General features: G+C 37.9%; 1 protein-coding gene across 2 annotated transcripts in view; it reads left to right on the plus strand.

Moving 5' to 3' along the window:
* Positions 1-20,977, plus strand: part of LOC110205086 (histo-blood group ABO system transferase) — a 44,006-nt gene extending 23,029 nt beyond the window's left edge. Inside the window, exons 3-6 of one of the 2 annotated variants that reach the window (XM_020981384.2) lie at positions 4,114-4,167; positions 7,182-7,277; positions 12,369-12,503; positions 15,707-20,977. In XM_020981384.2, coding sequence (XP_020837043.1) covers positions 4,114-4,167; positions 7,182-7,277; positions 12,369-12,503; positions 15,707-16,397 — 976 coding nt within the window. In that variant the 3' untranslated portion in view covers positions 16,398-20,977. The remainder of the gene's footprint in view (positions 1-4,113; positions 4,168-7,181; positions 7,278-12,368; positions 12,504-15,706) is intronic. The other variant, XM_020981385.2, reaches the window with a different exon arrangement.
* Positions 20,978-21,870: the final 893 nt, after the last annotated feature.

Raw genomic sequence — 21,870 nt, forward strand, 5'->3', positions numbered from 1 at the left:
TATAAAAGCTCTTTCTTGCCTCTTTCGTGTGAGATAATTTACCCCATTCTACTTCTCCCTTTCTTTTTCTCCCAGTATGCTCCTATCTCACCCTTTAGGTTTTTTTAGATATCATCTCTTCTTATTGAACTCATACCTGTGCCCTCTGTCTATATGTACTCCTTCTAACTGCCCTAATAATGAGAAAGTTCTCATGAGTTACAAGTATCAACTTCCTATGTAGGAATGTAAACCGTTTAATCTTGTGTTATCCTGACTATAGCTCCATGATACTTGAATTGTTTCTTTCTAGCTGCTTGGCTATAATATTCTTGGGAATTTTCATTTTGGAATCTCTTTCAGGAGGTGATCAGTGGATTCTTTCAATTTCTATTTTACCCTCTGGTTCTAGACTATCAGGGCAATTTTCCTTGGTAATTTCTTGAAAGATGATGTCTAGGCTCTGTTTTTGATTATGGCTTTCAGGTAGTCCAATAATTTAAAAATTATGTCTCCTTGATCTATTTTCCAGGTCAGTTGTTTTTCCAATGAGATGTTTCACATCGTCTTCTATTTTTTCATTCTTTTGGTTTTGTTTTATTGTTTCTTGATTTCTCAAATAGTCATTAGCTTCTATTTGCTGAATTCTAATTTTTTTTTTTTGGCTAGGCAATGGGGTTAAGTGACTTGCCCAGGGTCACATAGCTAGTAAGTGTTAAGTGTCTGAGGCCGGAATTGAACTTAGGTCTTCCTGAATCCAGGGCTGGTGCTCTATCCACTGCGCCACCTAGCTGCCCCTCAATTCTAATTTTTAAGGAAGCATTTTCTTCAGGGAGTTTTTGTGTCTCTTTTTCCATTTGGCCATTTCTGCTTTTTAAGGCATTCTTCTCACTGGCTTTTTGTACCTCTTTTACTGTTTGACCTAGTCTGTTTTTTAAGGTGTTATATTCTTCAGTATTTGTGTGTGTGTGTGTGTGTGTGTGTGTGTGTGTGTGTGTGTGTGTGTGTCTTTTACCAAGCTGTTGACTCATTTTTTCACGATTTTCTTGTTATCACTCTCATTTCTTTTCCCTATTTTTCCTCTGCTTCTCTTACTTGATTTTCAAAACTCTTTTTGAGCTCTTCCATGGCCTGAGACCAATTCCTATTTTTCTTGGAGGCTTTGGATGTAGGAATTTTGACTTTGTTATCTTCTGAGTGTGTATTTTGATCTTCTTTGTCATCATAGTAACTTTGTATGGTCAGAAGTTTTTTCTGTTGTTTGCTCATTTTCCCACCCTATTTCTTTGTTAAAGTAGGGCTCTGTTTCCAGGGTGGAGGTTGCACTATTTCAAGTTTCAGGGGTTTTGTGTAGCTATTTTCAGAGATACTTCTAGGAACCTGTAAGTTTTCAGTTCCTCCAAGATGGTTTGCTTTAGGGGCAGCTAGGCGGCGCAGTGGATAGAGCTCCGGCCTTGAAGTCAGGAGGACCTGAGTTTAAATTTGGCCTCAGACACATAACACTTACTAGCTGTGTGACCCTGGGCAAGTCACTTAACCCCATTGCCTAGCCAAACCCCCCCCAAAAAAACTCCCAAAAAACAAGATGGTTTGCTTTAAGGAGAGGTATGTTTACTACTCTCCTGGCCTGTGTTTTGGTCTGTAAGAGACCACAAGCATTCTTTTCTGCCCTGAAATTGCAAGGAGGGTCTCTGCTCCACTGCAGTTGCAAGATCTGGTATGCGAGCTCTCCTTATTGCCTTGGGACCGCCATCCAGGACTGCAGCTTGGATCCGAGTATGGGCAAAATAACCACGTCCTGCCTCAGTGCTAGCAAAGAGGCCCCTGTTACCTCCTTCTGACCAGTTTTTTGACTCCCTTGCTGTCTGTGGCCTGAGAGCCCCAGAGGCAGCTGCTGCCACTGTGGATTCAGTGGCTCCTAAGGCCTGCTGCTGATTGGCTGGGGCCCTGTCTGTGCTGGCACCTTCTGCCCTGGACTGTGTTCCACTCTCGCCCAGATGCAACAGACCTTTCCTGCTGACCCAAGTTGTCTTTGGCTGGAAAATTATTTCATCTCATCCTTTTGTGGGTTCTGCTGCTCCAGGAATTATTTTGTGCCATTATTTAAAGGTGTTCAGAGGGATTTGGGGAGAGCTCAGGCAGGTCGCTGCCTTTTCTCTGCCATCTTGGCTCTGCCCCTCTCTTCGTCTTTTGCCAGAGTCTGGGGCCAATTAGCTGAGGATGTATGTAGGACTTTGAATTATTTTGCAACTCTCCCTTTACCAGTACTTTTATCTGTACCAATTTATTTTAGTTATGATTATTCATATAACGTAGAAATGCTTGTTCTCTCAGTTCCCTGTTAGTGTGTCTGTGTGTATGTGTGTGCATGTCATGTCTACATGGTTGTGGTGGAGTGAGGAGCAAAGTCAAGAGAACATCCTCACAGGTATCATGGTCTAGCTATGGCTCTGTGTAAAGTCTTCTAGGAACAGGGCTCTCTTCCAACCTTTCTATGCCTGACTTAAGCAGAGAGTCACAAATTAGGACTTGATAACCATGTGTGCCTTTCAGATGTGCAACTTTAACCTTAGATCTGGATGATTGGGCAACTTAGTTCCTTTTTTCTGTCAGGGGAACGGAATCTCAGAGGTGAGGCTCTCACAGCCATCCTGTGACTTGGTAAATGGTCTTTGAGATTGGCTGTGCCCCTCATATTTATCATCTTATGATAAGTATGGCCACCCAGTTAACTGCCTTTCCATCTCTCCTGAGTTATGTTTGCCAGTTGCTCATGACAAGATTCATATTTTTCCTCTCTTAATTTATTTTTTATGTATATATACCTTCATTTCCTAATATATCCCTCTTCCCTCCCTGATGCTGGTGAAGTTCTTTTTTTTCTTCTAATGTTAGCTTAAATATCAGATGTATTGACATTTATCTTTAAATATTGTGGCATTTGAAAAAGTTTGAGAGACATAATTTTTGGGTAACTTAATCATTTTGTTAATAAGGCCACCATGTTTATTAAAAAAGGATGGTCATTTGGCCATCTCTCTTACAGTAAAGACTCCTAATGGCTGTGGGCTCACAGTTTATATGCTCTTTGAGGAGTAAATGTTCCTGAGGATGGCAATGAACTCTGATTGGTTAACAATTAATGAGAAAATGAATATGACTGTGAGAGAATGGGCTAGATTACAATGAGGGTCTTGGGGTATGTGACTTGGATCACCCAAATTTTGGTCAAAGGGACTTATCAATCTTCATATCACCTGCCTGACAAAAGGGAGGATCCACCTTTTCCCAGACCTGTGGAGCAAACACAACGAGCAAGAATGCCCCCATTGTCCCAAACTTAGAATTTCTTTTACTGTCTAATTAGGTCTTAGCCTAAGTAAATCTCTGCCTAAGATTTCTGCACTGGTTGATTTCTAGATGAGGAAGTAGAAAAGGGGAAAAGCCTTGGTCCTGATTAAATAATTAGTTATTAAATGCAAGAGAGAAATAATAATTTCTCACAATATCTCACTCTAACTTGTGCTCCTCTCTGGAGCCATCGGCTTCTTGCGGTGAGTAATCACCATAACTAGCCTGACCCACACCAAGCATGTTGCTGCTCTGTCTTCATACCATGCTACAGTGGGCATACCCATCATCCTCTCTGCTTTCCATCTCCAACTCCAGGACCTGTAGTCAAATCAATACTACTACACTATGGCTCTTGGAAAGGACATGCCAGTCAATTGCTTTGTGACTGCTTTCATTAACCTTGTGGCTTTCCTGACCAAAACTACTTCCCTGGTCAATATCCCCTTATATTTGTTGTTTCCCTCTTTTAGAATGTAGATTCCTTGAGGACAAGGATTGTCTTGCTTTTTCAATTTGTATCCCTAGCACTTAGCACAGTGTTTGGCACATAATGCTATTTCCTTCCTTCCTTCTTCCCATATTCCTTACTTCCTTCCCTTCCATCCATTTTCTCTCCCTTCCTTCCTTCTTCTCTCCTTCCCTGCTTTCTTTCTCTCTCTCTCTCTCTCTCTCTCTCTCTCTCTCTCTCTCTCTTTCTTTCTCTCCTTTCTTCTTCTTTGTTCCTTTCATTCCTTTTCATTATCAAAAGGACCATATTTCATCTACTGTCTTTCTTTTTAGCAGATTCTTCATTCTGGAACTCAATACACCTGCACTGAGACCAGAGCCACAAAGGTAAGTGACCTTGCTCATTGAAAGACTCAGAATTTCTGAGATGGAAGAGACCTTAGAGATTGTGTAGAAAAAGCCTTTGACCAAGGCATCGACTAAGGCATCAGCCCTTCCTTTCAGTGGAGGATTATATAGTGGGACTATGAATGATTTGGAAATCTCCCTTTGACTCGTGCAGGTGGTCACCTTATCTCCAATTTTCAGGCTTAGAGAGTTTCCTAGAACACTGAGATTCACTGAGAAACTACTTACTTGGGGTCCCTCAGCCACTATGTGTCAGAAGCAGAACCTGAACTCAGGTCTTCTAGACCCTTTCTCTACCACTATCCCATACTGCTTCTCTTCTTTTGGAAAAGTGTTGGGAATGAGAGACCATTGGAGGCTGGTGAATCTCATTTCTGGAATTTTTTCAACATATCAGTCAACAAATGATTATTGTGCTCTGTGGGGGCTATGAAAAATTATCTGACCAGTCCTTTTAGCTCTCATGGAGCTAATGGCCTTAATCTGGATTCACTCACATCCAAACACACATACACATACACAAAGAAATTCATTATTCAGTCAACAAGCATTTTTTTTAAAGGACTTTACTGTTAAAGTCCTGTGCTAGTTTGGGAAGATACAAATTTTAGGTAAGATATAGTTCCTACCTATGTTTGTTGTGTGAACAAAATAAGATAGTATTTGTAAAGTGCTATAAAAATACTGGCTATTATTATTCTTGTTATTATTTCAAAGCACTTGAAAAAAATGAAAGCCATTCATTCTCTCCTCCTTTTCTTCAGTCTCCGATGAAGTGCTAACCCTTTTCCATGCCAAGGCCTGAAATTTGTATTCAATCTTCTTGATAATACCAGCTGATCTCATCTCCTTTCCCTCTTATTGACTACTGATAGTTCGGATTTCTTCCTTCGAAAACTATTCATATTTTGTAACCATTTATCAACTGCTGAATGTCTCTTATTCTTATAAATTAGTATCAGTTCCCTTTGGTTGTTGAGTCATTTTTCAGTTGTGTCCAACTCTTTGTGACCCCTTTTTGGGTGTTCTTGGCAAAAATACTGGAATGGTTTCCCACTTCCTTCTCCGTATCATTTTACAGATGAGGAAACTGAGTTAAGTGACTTGTCTAGAGTCATACAGCTAGTAAGTGTCTGAGGCTGGATTTGAACTCATAAAGGGAGTCTTCCTGACTCCAGGCCCAGTGAGCTATCTGCTGTGCCATCTAGCTTCCCTGTGCCACCTTGCGACCCATCAGTTCCCTATATATCTTAAAAATGAGACCTTTATTGGAGAAACTTGCTATAAGGATTTTTCCCAATTTCATCCTTCTTATCTAATTTTAGCTGCATTGGTTTTGTTTGTAAAAAAACCCCTAAACCTTTAATTTTATGTGTTCAAGACTGTCCATTTTACCTCCCATAAGCCCCTCTGTCTTTTGTTTGATCATAAACTCTTCCCCATATATAGATCTGACAGGTGATTTCTTCCATGCTTCTCCAATTTGTTTTGATATCACTCTTTATATCAAATCATGTACTAATTTGAAGCCTATCATGGTATATAGTGTGAAATGTGGGTCTACTAGACTTAATTTCTATCAGACCACTTTACTGTTTTCCCAACAGTTTTTGCAGAATCATTAGTTCTTGAACCAATATCAGGAATCTTTGGTTTTATCAAACACTAGCTCTTTTACTTCTTTACACCTTATCTGTTCCACTGATCAACCTCTCTGTTTCTTATCCAGTACCAAATATTTTGACAATTTTGACCTTGTGATATAGTTTGAGATCTGGTATTCCTAGTCTCCTTTCCCTTATACTTCTTTTTTTTCCATTAATTCTCTTGCTATTCTTGACCTTTTGTTCCTCCAGATGAATTTTGTTACAATTTTTCCAGTCTACAAAGTAATCCTTTGGTATTTTGATTGGTATGGTACTAAATACATAAATTAACTTGGGTACTATTGTCATTTTTATTGTATTTGATTGGTCTACCCGTGAACAATGAATATTTCTCCAATTATTGAGATTTCTCTTTGTGGGAAGAATGTTTAGTAATTGTGTTTATATAGTTCCTATGCATGTCTTAGCAGGTATACTCTCAAGTATTTTATATTTTAAACGTATTTTTTTCTTCCTATCTCTTCCTGCTGAATTTTGTCAGTAATATATAGCAATGTTGATGATTTGTGGGGGGTTATTTTATATCCTATTACTTTGCTGAAGTTATAATTTGTTTTGATTAGCTTTTCAGGTGACTTTCTAGTGTACTTTAAACAAACTATCATGTCATCTGCAAAATGTGGTAATTATGCTTCTTTTTTTGTCTATGCTTATTTCTTCAATTTCTTTTTCTTATTGTTATACCTCTTACATCTAGCACTAAATTGGTTAGTAATGGTGATAATGTACATACTTGCCTTATCCCTGATTTTTTTCATTTTTGATACTAGTAATTTTTTCTATTTTTTTTAAAATTAGGCTTGCTAAGGGATTATCTATTAGGGAAATTATTATTTCTTTCACATATTAATAACTAATTATTTAATTAAGATCAAGGTTTTCCCCTTTTTTACTTCCTCATCCAGAAACCAACCAGCATGGGAAATCTAGCTCAAAGCCTCACTCTGGCTAAGATCTAATCAAAGATCATAAAAAAAATTCTAAGTTTAGGAGAAAGGATGGATTCCTGCTCATTGTGTTTACTCAGACAGGTCTGGGAAAATGTGGATTCTCCCTTTTGTCAGACAGGTAATTTGGAGATTGATAAGTCTCTTTGACCAAGACTTGGGTGATCCAGGTCACATACCCCCAAGACCCTCATTAAAATAATCCCACATCTCATACTTGCATTTGAAGTTGTCTACAATGTGAACTAAATGCTTTCAAATACTTTCTTGTCTCTAATGATCACGTGGAATCAGTCTTCAGACATCTAACTAATGCCTGGAATATATTCTGTCAGATGTATTTTTTACTCAACTTAACCTCATTAACTCTTTTCTTCAGGAGCATTAGTATCCAACACCGAGATAACCCTACTGTTCAACCTTCTGTCCAACACCAAGAAATGTCCAAGGCTGACCCTCAAACTAAATTACAAAGGTAGTCTTCTGATTTTGTAAATTGTATGATCTTTGACATTCACGTCACATATCCATACTGAATTTATTGTGGAAGATAGTATAAGTTGTTGGTCTAAACCTAATTTCTGTCAGACTTCTTTCCAGTTTTTCCAGCAATGCTTTTCAAATAGGAAGTTCATTCCAAGGTAATTTATGTTTCTGGGATTTATTAAAAACTGGGTTATTGAATACCATTATTTCTTATTCTTCCTTATCTAATTTGTTTCATTGATCTACTTTTCTGTTCTTTAACTCATACCAGGTATTCTCACTGACTACTGCTTTGTAATATATTTTGAGATCTGGAAGTGCTGTTCTTCATTGCTATTTCCCCTCCTTATATCCCTGAATATTCTAGATCTCTTTCTTCCTCCAAATCAATTTTGTCATTATTTTGTTTTGCTTTGTAAAATATCTCTCTGGCAGTTTGATTGATATAGGAGTAAATCTAAAAATCAGTTTTAGTAGCATTATCATTTTTATCATATTGGCATTGCTCAACTATGAGCAAGGAATATTCCATAATTATTTAAGTTGTTCTTTATTTTTTAAGGATCATTTTTATAATTGTATTTATACATGTGCTAAGTATACTTTGGTGGATTGATTCTATGCATTTTGTGGTTATTTTGAGTGTGATGCTCCTATTATTTCCTCTTGGGTTTTGCTGTTCTTGTATAGAAATGCCATTGAATTTTGTGGCTTTGTTTTTTAATGTGTTACTTTGCTTATGTTATTGATTATTACATTATGATCAGTAAAAGTTCTATTTACTGTTCTTACTTTTCTGAATTTATTTTAAGGTATTTATGCCCTAATATATGTTATTAGTTTCCTTGCTGATTCACTAGAATTTTCTATTCTTTCTTTTCTTTTCTTTTTTTCTTTTGTTAGGCAATTGGGGTTAAGTGACTTGCTCAAGGTCACATGGCTAGTAAGTGTCAAGTGTTTGGTTTGAGGCTGGATTTGAACTCAGGTCCTCCTGACTTTAGGGCCGGTGTTCTATCCACTGCGCTACCTCCCTGCCCCTAGAATTTTCTAAATAAACCATGATATCATCACTAAATTGAGCTAGTTTTATTTCCTCTTTATCTATCTTCATGCCTTTAATTTCTTACTCTCATTTATTGCTATCATTTCTAGAATTATGTCTTATAACATCTAAGAAAGTGAGCATCTGTGCTTTACTCTTGTAGTTATTGGAAAAGCTTCTGGTGTTTGTTTATTGCATATGAGAAAGCCTTAAATGTCATGCTATAATCAATTAAAAAAGAATCAGATAAAGTATCTTTCACAGTCATGGCTAGGGAGTGAGTTCTTAACCAAACAAAAAATTTAAGTAATTATAAAAGATAAAATGAATTTGTAATTACATGAAATTGAAAAGTTTTTGTATGAAGATAATTAATAATGTAGAAGGAAAAGGGAAGCAGTCAACTGTGAAAAAAATTGTTATCAAAAATCTATGAAAAAGGTCTGATATCTAAATCATATAGGCAACTAATAGAAGCACACAAGCTCAAAAGCTGTTCCTCAATAGATAAATGGTGAAAGGATATGAACAGATGGTTTTAACAACCATAAACTATTAACCCCAATATAAAATATTGCTTCAAATACTAATAATAAGCAAAACCAATTTTTTTTTGAAACGCTAAGATTTTAACTCACATTTAACAGATTGATCAGGATATTAAAACATGGGAATAGTCAATGTTGGAGGGGTTGTGGAAAGAAAGGAATACTAGTGTACTATTGGTGGACCTGTGAATTAGCTCAAAAATATGGAAAACAACAAATAATTATGTGAAGAAAGTGACTTAAATGTCCATATCCTTTGGCTCAGAGATCTCACTGCTAAGCACATGCCCCAAGGAAGTTAATAGTCAAAGGAAAGGCCCCATATACATCAAAATATTTATAGCAACATTTTTTGTCATAGCAAAAAACTAAAAATAGAGTAGATTCCAATTGATTGGGGAATGGCTAAACAAGTTGAGCAATGTGAGGATAATAGAATATTCATATGTTGTAAGAAATTGTGAAATATATAAATATGTATCATAAAGTTGTGAAATATATAAAAGCATGGGAAGGCTTTTATGAACTGATATAAAATGACATAAAAGAAAACTGTATGCACAATGATATAAATAGAAAGAACAAGAATAAAACAATTGAGGCTGAATGTTGCAAAAGTATAATGAGCAAGTATGACCCTAAAATCCCCACTGGTTATATGTCACCCTTCCAGTGATTCTAAACTCCCAATGGTCATCATTCGAATCCTATTTCTTATTCCTCATTGCCTGATCCCATATTCCCCTTTGCTTCAACCTAACCTCCTGAAAATCTTACTCTAAAGCTACCGTACCCTTTGGAATGACAATTCCATAGGCAACAAATTTGTTTTCATCTTAAATCTTTTCTTTTTCCATTCCTTTAGTTTTCTGGCTCTTACTGAGACTCGGCTCTCTCTTTATGGCATAACCTTCCTGGCCATTTTTTGTACCACCGACTGCATTTTCACTTATTCCCCATCACAGAAGAATAAGGAATATTCTGATTTCCCCATCTCAACCATATATTAACTAGTGATATTTCGAGGTTTATTTTATATCCCATTAGAAATTTTATACAAAAGATGAATTTCTGGCTAAATCTCTTGCAATATCGTGGGTGCGATGTATTTTAAAAAAAAAATATGTTAATTAAATAAAATCAAATGATTTCTTCTCATTAGTTTTATTAAGTATTTACTATATTTCAAGCACTAGGAATACAAAGTAAGAAATCAAATAGCTCCTTCCCTCAAGAGGTTTCTATTCTTTTGAGGAAGACAACAAGGATATATATAAATATGTGTATGTGAACTTGCATATACATATATTGTAAAATATTCAAAATAAATGCTAGTGGAGCAAGCACCAGCAACAGGCATGATCAGGAAAGCTCTCGCATAGAAAGTGGCACTTGAAGGATATAAGAAATTTCAACGGTTAGAGGGGAGAAGAGAGTGCATTCCAGGAATGCGATAGAGCCTGCGCAAGGGCACAGAGGCGACAAGTGGCACGTTATGTGCGAAGAGCAGTGAGGAGGCCGGCTTAGCGGTATTTCTGAGTTCATTAAGACGAGTTATGCACAGTGGGGCTAGGATGGTCGTTTGGAGTTAGCTGGTAAAAGTTGTTAAATGACAAAGTTTACATTTGATACTAAAGGTAATAGGGAGCCACTGGGGAGTATCATGTAGGAAAGGGACATGGCCAGATTTGTAATTGAGGAGGATCACTTAGGCAGCTGTGTGGAGGATAGACTGCGGAGAGGGAAGACTTGAGAGGTAGACCAATTAAGAAATCCCCACAGTAGTCAGTATTTAAGGATAGGCCCTGTTTTGTTTTTCTCTTTGTACCCCTAACGTTTAGCACAATGTTTAGCACATACTGAATGTTTAAAAACTGCTCATTGAATCAGTGGCTAGGAGGATAGAGGAATGTGTCGTTCCTAAGAATAACCCTAAAATCTGAAATGGTTTTGGAAAAGAATTTATTAGGTAGTTTGGTAGAGGAGAGTGCGCTGGAAAGGAGGTGTGGCTCTCCCCTATCCATGCTCTGGAAGTTTGAATTATAACATTATAACACTGGAATGACACATGTACAAACTTAGGCAAAGTTGCAGAAAGGGCAAGGTATGTTGAGATGGATATGAGTCAATGTAAATATTCCATTCAGGAAGCTAGGTGTGCCTTGTATAGAGTGTGGGGCCTAGAGTTAGGAAGACGCCTCTTCCTGAATTCAAATCTGGCTGTGTAATTCTGGGCAAGTCACACTTATCCTTTTTTGCCTCAGTTTTCTCATCTGTAAAATGAGCTGGAGAAAGAAATAGCAAACCACTCCAGTATCTTTGCCAAGAAAACCCCAAATAAGGTCACGAAGAGTTGGACACGACTGAAAAAAGATTGAACAACAAACTGAAAACATTCAATAGAATTTGGGTAAAGCCAAAACACGTGGGAACCCAAAACACCAGCTTGGGTAGATCCAAAACGAGTCCTGGTTGTGGGAACTTAAAACAAGAATGCTTTGGGTAAATCCAGGACCTGGGAGGATCCCAAAATACCTTGTAGTCATCCTTAGCTTTCCTGGAATTACTGAGGTCAGGGTGTGGGCAAACCTTTAATCGCATTAAATTGGATTTCAACAATATAATAATTTTTCCCAAACAGTATATGCATCAATGGATAGGGAGGAAAAGCCTTGGAGTGGAATATAAAGACTAGAACTTGAGACTAGGCTCCAAGGACCTGAGGTTAGAAGAATTACAACTCTGGTCCTCACATGACTTAGAGCCATGAAGACCTGGGTTCAGATTCTGCTTCATTCACTTCCTAGCGATATCACTCTTAGCTGGATAAATTGCTTAAACTCTCTGGGTCTTAGCTAATGATAGCACCTATCTTTGTTGTGAGACTCAAATGAGATAATAGAGAATCTTAGGTACATGCAAACTATCATTATCAGTTCAGGAAGGGGGAAGGGAATTTATTAAGTACCTGCTATGGGCCAGACACTGCTAAGTACTTTATCAACATAATCTCATTTGATCCTCACTAAAACCTTTAGAGCTAGGTGGTGTTATCTCAACTTTCAGTGAAAGTTGATTGTGCCCGGGTGACACAATCAATAATTGGCTGAAGCTGGATTTGAGATGAGGTTTTCCTGATTCCAGGCCCAACACTCTTTCTACTGCATCACCTAGTTGCCTATAGCTGGGTAAATCTCTTTCCCTGTCTGGGCCTCATTTTCCTCCTCTCAAAAAGGAGGGGGTTGCAGGGCAGCTAGGTAGCACAGTGGATAGAGCACGGCCCAGGATTCAGGAAGACTTGAGTTCAAATCCGGCCTCAGAGACATAACACTTCCTAGCTGTGTGACCCTGGGCAAGTCACTTAACCCCATTGCCTATCACCTACCCCCTCTCCCCCACTCCCCACTGCCCAAAAAAAAGGAGGGAGTTGAGCTAAGGGATATCTAAAATTCTCAGCCCCAATATAGTCTTGTGATTCCATGTTCCATAGGCGCATTGATGTCCCCCTCCTCACTCCTTGGCTCGCACCCATTGTTTGGGATGGAACCTTTGATAAAGATATCCTGAATGAGCAGTTCCAGGGCAGGAATATCACCATCGGATTGACAGTATTTGCAATCAAAAAGTAAGTACAGGGTTCTGAAGGGCCTACAGAATTGGGGAGGAAAAGGATGTTCCTTAATAGTAAAGAAGGAAATGCATCTTTTGTTCACAACTGTATTGGTCCCAACCATATTGGTCATGTTTTTGTTTTTGTTTTCATACATCTGGAGGAAGCTTTAGGATGGCATAAATGTCCAGGGAAGGCTGTCCTTTAGTGGAGGTGGGGCAATCACCTACATGATAGGATTGGAAGTGGCCCTGCTCAGGCTCCTGAAGTGATCTGTTGCTGAGTCTGCATGGAGGCTTCACAGAAGAATCTGCTGGTTTAGTAGTACAAAGCAATAGTCCTTTAATTGGAATGTTGTGACTTTACTGGAGACCTCCAAGGCTGGAAACACTGTGGGGAGTCAGGACAACAAGAAAAAGAGCTGGGCAGTATCCCACATTGAGTGGCAACTGATGCCTTCAGAACTAAACAGGGAAGGACAGGTAAAGAATTCAACAGTGGAGGCTGTCAGGGAAACTCAGGCACCATAGTCTTTGGGACATAGAAGGAGAATGAAGTCTATGATGGTCCTTTGAGGGGCTGAACTCAGGTGTTAGAGTCAAAAATGGAACTCCCAATATGATCATGGTAGAAGGATATAGGTTTCTAAGTGATTAAAAATAAACAAATGCCAAAACTGGGCTAGGCCCTTTATAGGCATGGCATAGAAATCCTTATCATAGCCAGCTGAGGGAATGATTGGATAAACTCAAGCGGAAGTAAAGCAGTAAGACAACTTTTTTGTTCGAGAACTCAGTCTACATTGGGACTGATAATAAGTATTCATATCTAATTCCAATTTGACAATCCATAGTAAATTCAGAGAATTTCAAGTAGTTTTGTTTGTGTTATAATTTGTGATTCCATATTCAGGAAATCATGCCCAATTTGTCAAGGAGTCATGAATTTAGCCTCTATTTTTAATACAATAAATCTTAGGAATCCTATTATCTCTTCTTTTTACTCTTATAGTTCAGATCAGAATAAAAAGGGTTTAAATAAAGACTCAGATACCGTAATAGGCAGCTAGGTGGTACAGTGGATAGGAAGCTAGGCCTGGAGTCAGGAAGAGCTGAGTTCAAATTTGACCTCAGACTCTTACTAGCTGTGTGACCCTGGGCAAGTTGCTTAACCCTGTTTACCTCAATTTCTCATAAAATGAGCTGGAGTGGCAAACCACTCCAGTATCTTTGCCAAGAAAATTTCAAAAAAGCGGTCATAAGGAGTCAGACACCACTGAAAATGACTAAACAACAGCAACAAATATCAGATATTTTGGGACCTTCCTATTCATCATAAAACTGAGTTTTCAACTAATTAATTAAGGGTGGGTTGACCTTCTCTTAAAAGATCTAATCACACATAAGTGAACAATTTTTCCGGTATTGACACAATTCATTCAATACAAAAATACCAAGACTTTGAAATCAAAATCTTGGTATCCTTTTACCACCCCAGTGTGCCAATTAGAGAGGTTCCAATTTTGCCCCTTTTTTCTCGTTTTAATATAGCACTACGGGCTTCAAATGTTTGTCTTTTTCTTCTTGAGTGCACCAGAAATATCCTATATTTCTTTAGTGGAGTCACCCATAGTATACCAGCTCTACCTGTTTAGAATATTTACAGGTTTGGAGAGAATAGTGAAAATAATATTCTGGAGTTCCTTTAGGCAAGAACTGGAATGTACCCTCCTGAAGCCACGTCATCAGGCCTGTCCACAGTAAAGCTCAGGTGAGAGTCAGATTAGATGACCTGTCCCCATTGTAAACAAGTGAGAATGATCAGGAGAGGCTTCTTTTAGGGCATTCCCCTTACTTCTTGTCAACAAGCCACATGGCCAGTCATAGTGCTTTGGGAGGTGGAGCCCCGAGAAAAGGTTCATGAATTCGAGAAGCACCTGAAGAGAGGGTGGGACAGAAACAGACAGTGGAGACTGTATCCCGAAGAGAGAGTCAGCTGAATTATTGTTTGAGCAAGTAATTGTACCATACTGCCATTGTTAGATTTTCTTTGTTCTTGCTTCTCTGTTCCTTTGCTTATACTGTTCCCTATGCCTGGAATGCCTGCCTTCCATATCTGCCTGATAAAATTTTACTCATCTTTTAAGGCTCATCTTAAATACCGCCACTTCTGCAAAATCTTCCCTGATCTTTCCAATTAGATTATGATGCTCTTGACCCCCTCTTTAGATCTCAATTTTTATTGTTGTTGTTCAGTTGTTTTTTAGTCATGTCTGACTCTCCATGACCCCGTTTGGGGTTTGCTTGGCAAAGACACTGGAGTGGTTTGCCATTTCCTTCTTCAGCTCATTTTATAGATGAGGAAACTGAGGCAAACGGGGTTAAGTGGCTTGCCCAGAGTCACACAGCTGGTAAATGTCTGAGGCCAGATTTGAACTCAATTAAAACCCAATTTGTAACTCTATTAATAATAAAAGCTGACCTTCTCATAATGCTTTTAGACTTAGAAGGTAATTTACATACCTTGTCGTATTTGAGCATGCCGATAACCTTTATCCTTAAAGGTTGATTTTTCAGATCATTTTATAGATATAGATGATTGTAAGTCATTTTACAGATGTAAAAACTCAGAACTGTTCAATGATTTCTCTGTGGCTATATACCTGGTAAAAATGTGAGGAAGGACTTGAGTCTTTTCTTCCAAGAATCACTGAATGTGAGAGTTGGAAGGGCCCTCAGAAGCCCTCTAGTACAATCCCCTCTAGCACCTGCCAAGTGCTAACTTGGCCTCTTACAGGACCAAACTGGGGAGTGGGAAGTATCTGAGGCACCTCATTCCACTTTTAGACAGGTCTATGTACCAGAAAGTTTTCTCAACATCAAATCTAAATTCTCTTCTTTGTAGGAGAATTTCCATGCATTGATTGTGGTTCTGTCTTCCAAGGCCAAACTAACAGCTCTAAGCCCTCTCTCTCATTGCAAGTTGAATCCTCTGTCCTTAACGCTACACTGAAATGATTTGCATCCCTAATTCTGTATCATATTGTGTGATAATCCTTTGACATACAGACACAAACACCATATTGTGGACTCCATGAGGGCAGGTACTATTTGTTTTCCATAGTGCCTAGCACAGTGGTAGCTGTTTTAAAAGTGTTTTATGATATTCCTGTGGAATTAATGCTTTTCTCTTATTTGTTCGGAAATTATTGCCCTTAGGTATGTGGTCTTCCTGAAACTGTTTCTTGAAACTGCAGAGAAGTATTTCATGGTGGGATACAAAGTGAATTACTATGTGTTCACTGACCGGCCAGGTGATGTTCCAAAAATTCCTCTCCGAGAAGGAAGGAAGGTCATTACATTGGTGGTGCGGAACTATACCCGGTGGCAAGATATCTGCATGCACCGGATGGAAATGATTAGCAATTTTTCTCATCAGCATTTCTTCCAGGAGGTAGACTACCTTGCATGTATGGATGTAGACATGAAGTTTAGTGATCACCTTGGGGTAGAGATCCTTTCCAACTTGTTTGGCACCCTTCACCCTGGCTTCTATGGAACTCAGCCAAAGGCCTTTACTTATGAACGCCGGCCTCGATCCCAAGCCTACATTCCCAAGGGCAAGGGTGATTTTTATTATGCTGGAGGCTTTTTTGGGGGCGAAGTACAACAGGTTTATGAAGTGACCAAGGCTTGTCATGAGGCTATGTTGATAGACAAGAGCAATAACATTGAGGCAGTGTGGCATGACGAGAGCCATTTAAACAAATATCTGTTTCTTCACAAACCCACCAAAGTCCTTTCCCCAGAATATCTGTGGGATGAGCGGCTGCTAGGGCGGCCAGCCTTCCTCAGGAAACTGAGGTACGTGGCTGTGCCAAAGAACCATGCTAAGATTCGGAACAAATGAAAGGCCTCTTCTTATGAAGGAGTTGTTAAGGGATTATTTTAAAGACAGTAAAGCTGACACCTTCCCAAAAATCAATTATAACTCAGCCTAAGCTGAAATTAATTTGAAAGCAGTTCTTTATCTCTAGTGTGATAAATTCGAAAGAGTATTGGAGTCAGGAAGACCTGATTTCAAATCTTGCTTCCAACCTTGGGGCAAATCATATGACCTCTGTAAGCCTCAGTTTCCTCACTGATACAATGAGAATAATGATATCACCTGCCTCTCAGGGTTGTGAGGATCAAAATACACACACACACACACACACACACACACACACACACACACACACACACACACATACATACACACATATGTATATATTACATATAAGCACTTTATATACAATATATGTTAATATATAAATATATAAGCATCATATGTAGACATACATATATACACATATATAGTGATTTGCAAACCATAAAGTGCTATATAAATGCTAGATATTATTATTGTTATTATATTAATTAATAAGCATTTATGTAGCACCTACTCTGTGTCAGGTTCTGTGCTTGTATATGGCCATACAAAGACAGAAATGAAACAGTCCCTGCCTTCAGAAAACTTGCATTTTACTTAAGGAGACAATATGAATGAATAGGAGCATATACAAAATAGATATGATATAATGGGGGGAGGGGAGGAAGAATCTAGTGATTATAAATGGGAGTTATTGTTTCCAAAAGAAAGGTGTATGGAATTATGCCACATTCTCTTACTTTGCACAGTGTTGAAGAGGAAGGGCACATTTTAAAGAATACTTTCATTTGCATAATTCATTGCATCCATTAACTCTGTTGAAACTTTGAGGCAAATACAAGAGGAATTATTATCACCATTTGACAGTTGAGGAAACTGAGGCTGAGAGAATGAAGTGACTTGCCAAGTGCACCCAGTGAGATGGTTTCAGAAACAAGCCTCTCCCTCAGTTCTTCCTTCCTGCTTTCCTTTTATTCTGTCTAATAATTTTATTATTTATACTTCTTCAGTAGTAGGGTGGTATATTTCCTTCTCTGATGCTCTGTCTGTTGGATTACATTATGTCATTGACTGGCATGCTTTTCGGTAGCTTTAATGAACAGTTCTGGGGCACGCTGCTTTCAAATGAGTTACTTTCCTCCTGTCACGGTCAAGTCATATTTTAGCAATTATAATGTAGTGAAAAACTTTCAAAGTAAAAATGTGCCATCTTTCCAGCAGGCAAGATGATAACTTGATGCCAATTGCCAGCTGGCAACAGACTCTTAGTATCTTGTCAGTCACTCAAAACATATTCCTAAGTATATTAGAGAGCAGTCATTTATAGGTATTAGGTATATAGATATTGTAGACATTTGCCTATATTTTGAAGGCTCTCATATGAACATATTAACCAATAAATAAATAAGCATGTATTTATTGCATATATTGTGTTGGCACCTATTTTGTGCCAGGTACTCTGCTAGATTCTGAGCATATAAAGACAAAATGAAACCATGCCTTCCCTGATGGAAGTCACATATTACTTGAGGAGATAATACGTACCTATATAGGGAAATATAAAATATAGACAAAGTTGATACAAGGTGATGGGGGGAAGGGTATGAACAGCTAGGGGCATCAAGAAAGGTGATGCTTTGATATAAGGTAACTTTGATGGGATGGTACTCCAAAAAACAAAATAAAAGAGTGAGAAAGAAGATTACACTGGAAGAAGAAGGGGGGAGCTAGAATGGGGTAAATTATCTCACATAAAAGAGGCATGAAAAAGTTATTATAATGGAGGGGAAGATTGGGGGAGGGGTAGCAGGCAAAGCTTAAACCTTGCTCTCCTCAGAATTGATGTAAAGAGAGACTAACATACACACTAGCTGGATACAGAAATCTATCTTGCCCCATAAAGAAGTAAAAAGGGATGGGGATCATAGAAGAGGGGATTGATAGAAGGGAGGATGGATTGGGGGAAGTGGTGATCAGAAGTAAAATACTTGTGAAGAGGAACAGGGTGGGAATAAGAGAGAGAGGGATAAACAAGGGGAAAAATGTGGCCTTTATCGGAGATACTTGTTGCAAAAAAATTTTTTTTCCCATTTTTTTGCTTTCCTTTTAATTTTGGTCTCATTAGTTTTGTTTGTGCAAAAATTTTTAAATTTTATATGATCAAAATGAGCTATTTTACATTTTGTAATGCTGTCTGTATTTTCTTTGGTCCTAAATTCTGTTTATAAATGTGCCAAATAAGCTATTTCATGCTCTCCTAATTTGCTTATGGTATCACCCTTTATGTGTAAATCATGTACCCACTTTGACCTTAACTTGATATATGATGTACGATGTTGGTCTATACCTAGTTTCTGCCATACTGTTTTCCAGTTTTCCCAGCAGTTTTTGTCAGATGATGATTTTTTTGTTCCAAAAGCTTAAATTTGGGCATTTATCTTACACTAGATTACTATAGTCATTTACTACTGTGTATTGTATGCCTAACCTATTCTACTGATCCACTATTCTGTTTCTTAACCAGTACCAGATTGTTTTATTAATTACTGCTTTATAATACAGTTTGAGGTCCAGTACAACTAGACTACCTTCCTTCACATTTTTTTCATTGAATCCCTTGACATCCTTGACCTTTTGTTCTTCCAGATGAATTTTACTATTATTTTTTCTAGCTCTTTAAAATAATTTTTGGTAGTTTGATTGGCATGACACTGAATAAATAATTTGGGTGGAATTGTCATTTTTATTTTGTTGGCTTGGCCTACCCATGCGCAATTAATATTTTCCCAATTGTTTAGATCCGATTTTGTTTGTGTGAAAAGTGTTTTGTAATTGTGTTCATACAGTTCCTGGGTTTCTCTTGTCAGGTAGACTCCCAAGTATCTTATATTGTGTGTAGTTATTTTAAAAGGAATTTCTCTTTCTATCTTTAGCTGCTGGACTTTGTTGATAACATACAGAAATGCTGATGATTTATGTGGGTTTATTTTGTATGCTGCAACTTTGCTAAAGCTGTTAATCATTTCAACTAGTTTTTGAGTTGATTCTCTAGGATTCTCTAAGTATAATATCATATTGTCTCCAAAGAGGATAATTTTGTTTCCTTATTGCCTATGTTAATTCCTTCAATTTCTTTTTCTTCTCTTATTGCAATAGTTAACATTTCTAGTACAATGTTGAATAATAGAAGTAATAATGGGTGTCCTTGCTTCACCCCAGATGTTATTGGGAAGGCTTCTAGCTTATCCTTGTTAGAGATAATGCTTGCTGATGATTTTAGATAAATATTACTCATCATTTTTAAGTAAGCTCTATTTATTCCTCTGTTCTCTTGTGTTTTTAATAGGAATGGGTATTATATTTTGTCAAAAGCTTTTTTTTTGCATCTATTGAGATAATCATATGATTTCTGTTGGTTTTGTTATTTATGTGGTCAATTATGCTGATCGTTTTCCTGATATTTAATCAGGAACAGGAAATATGTATTTCTTGTTTGAGCTACAGTGAGAAGGCCAATTTGACTGGATAGTAGCCAACATGGAGAGTAATATGAAATAAGACTGGAAAGGTGTGTTGGGATCCGGTTGTGAAAGGCATTCAATATGAAACAAAGAAGATTATATTTGATCCTGAAGTTAATGGGGAGCTGTTGGAGTTTATTAAAAAGATAATGCCATGTTCAGACCTGTGCTTTGGGAACATCATGTTGGCATTATTGTGTAGGATGGTTTATAATTTAGGTCTCCTCTTTCTATATTCTTCATGTTTTTTATACACAGAATATTTTTGAGTGGCATTTTGTGGGGTTGATTAATTTTTCCCCTTCATAATAATCTCCATATTGCTGTAATTATTTTTAAAAACTGTACTTCATTGAAATAATGTATATCATTAACAATTGTTTATCCATCATCTTTATACTCCTGTTACCTACCAAGTAGGAAAGATGGAATCCAAGAGAATCATGATAATGTATAAGGGAAATGCCTTTGAAAAACTGTAGAGCATGACTGGACATACTGTAACTGGTTTCAGGTGACTAATTTTGTGCTTTGTAGGAGGCTCTTTTGATTGACTGTGTAACAAGGACTGGGAAGAATTGAGTAAACTTTGGGTGTCTCTTTGTATCATTTGAGTCTGCGAGAGCTCTGTGGCACTTTTGCTCACAGTTTCTGGTAAAGGAGTGGTTTCTCTAACTTGTGAGTTTGGGACAGTGAGCCATAGAAATCTGAGTCGGAATCCAGGCTGTGTCACAGTGCAGCATCAATGCCCCAAGGAGCAAGAAGCAATATTCAGGAGGAGCCTTTTGGAACCATGACAGTGAAAGATGAAACCAAGACACATCCGGCAGTGATAACAATCTTTGGACACGAACTTGGTGAGATCAATGCTGTGTGGGAACTGAGCTAGGTTTTGAGCTTACTCCTGCAGAGACTGAAGTGGTATAACAGAGAGTATGCCCTGGAGGTATTAGAGGAAGTGCCTGTATGTTTGTTCTTGTTATATCTTTGAATTAAATATCCCTTTGTAAAAATTACCTGTTGTTAAATGATTAGATGGAACTAGGGTGCCTGGGCTACATCCCACCTGTAATATATCCATACATATAAAGAAAGAGGCTCATATGAAAAAACAATGGTCCCAGTTATAATCATACATGTATAATAATACATACAGTCTCACTTGTGAGGTCTAATGAGAAGCTGAGTTTAGTGCTATAAAACTCTTCCAACTGGTTGTTGAGCTACAACAAACCAAAGCCAAATGGCCTTGGTGCCAATCTGCCGTGCAAGATTACTTCCCCAGTCTGAGGAATTTCTCATTTCGGCTTATGTTTGCTTTGAAGGTTTTTTCTTTTTTTCTTTTTTAAAATTTATTTTGATTTATCAACAATCACTTCCATAAGCTTTTGAGTTTTAAATTTTTCTCCCCCTCTTTCCCCACCTCCTTGCCCAAGACAGCACGCAATCTGATATAGGCTCTACATATACATTCCTCTTAAACATATTTTCACATTAGTGATGTTGTGAGTAAGAATTAGAACCAATAGGAGGAACCACCATAAAGAGGAAACAAACCACAACAGTAGAAAAAAAATACTAAATAGTATGCTTCAATCTACATTCAAACTCCATAGTTCTTTCTTTGGATGTGGCTAGCATTTGCCATCATGAGACCTTTGGAGATGTCTTAGATCATTGTACTGCTTAGAAGAGCTAAATCTATCATAGCTAATCTCACAGTGTTGCTGTTGCTGCTTACAGTGTTCTCCTGGTTCTGCTCACTTCACTCAGCATCAGACCATACAAGTCTTTCCAGGTTTTTCTGAAGTCAGCCTGTTCGTCATTTCTTCTAGCACAATAGTATTCCATTACATTCATATACCACAACTTGTTCAGCCATTCCCCAATTGATGGGCATCCTCTCAATTTCCAATTCTTTGCCACCACAA

This window comes from Phascolarctos cinereus, unplaced genomic scaffold (assembly GCF_003287225.1).
Source record: "Phascolarctos cinereus isolate Bilbo 61053 unplaced genomic scaffold, phaCin_HiC Scaffold_2;HRSCAF=192, whole genome shotgun sequence".
NCBI lineage: Eukaryota > Metazoa > Chordata > Mammalia > Diprotodontia > Phascolarctidae > Phascolarctos > Phascolarctos cinereus.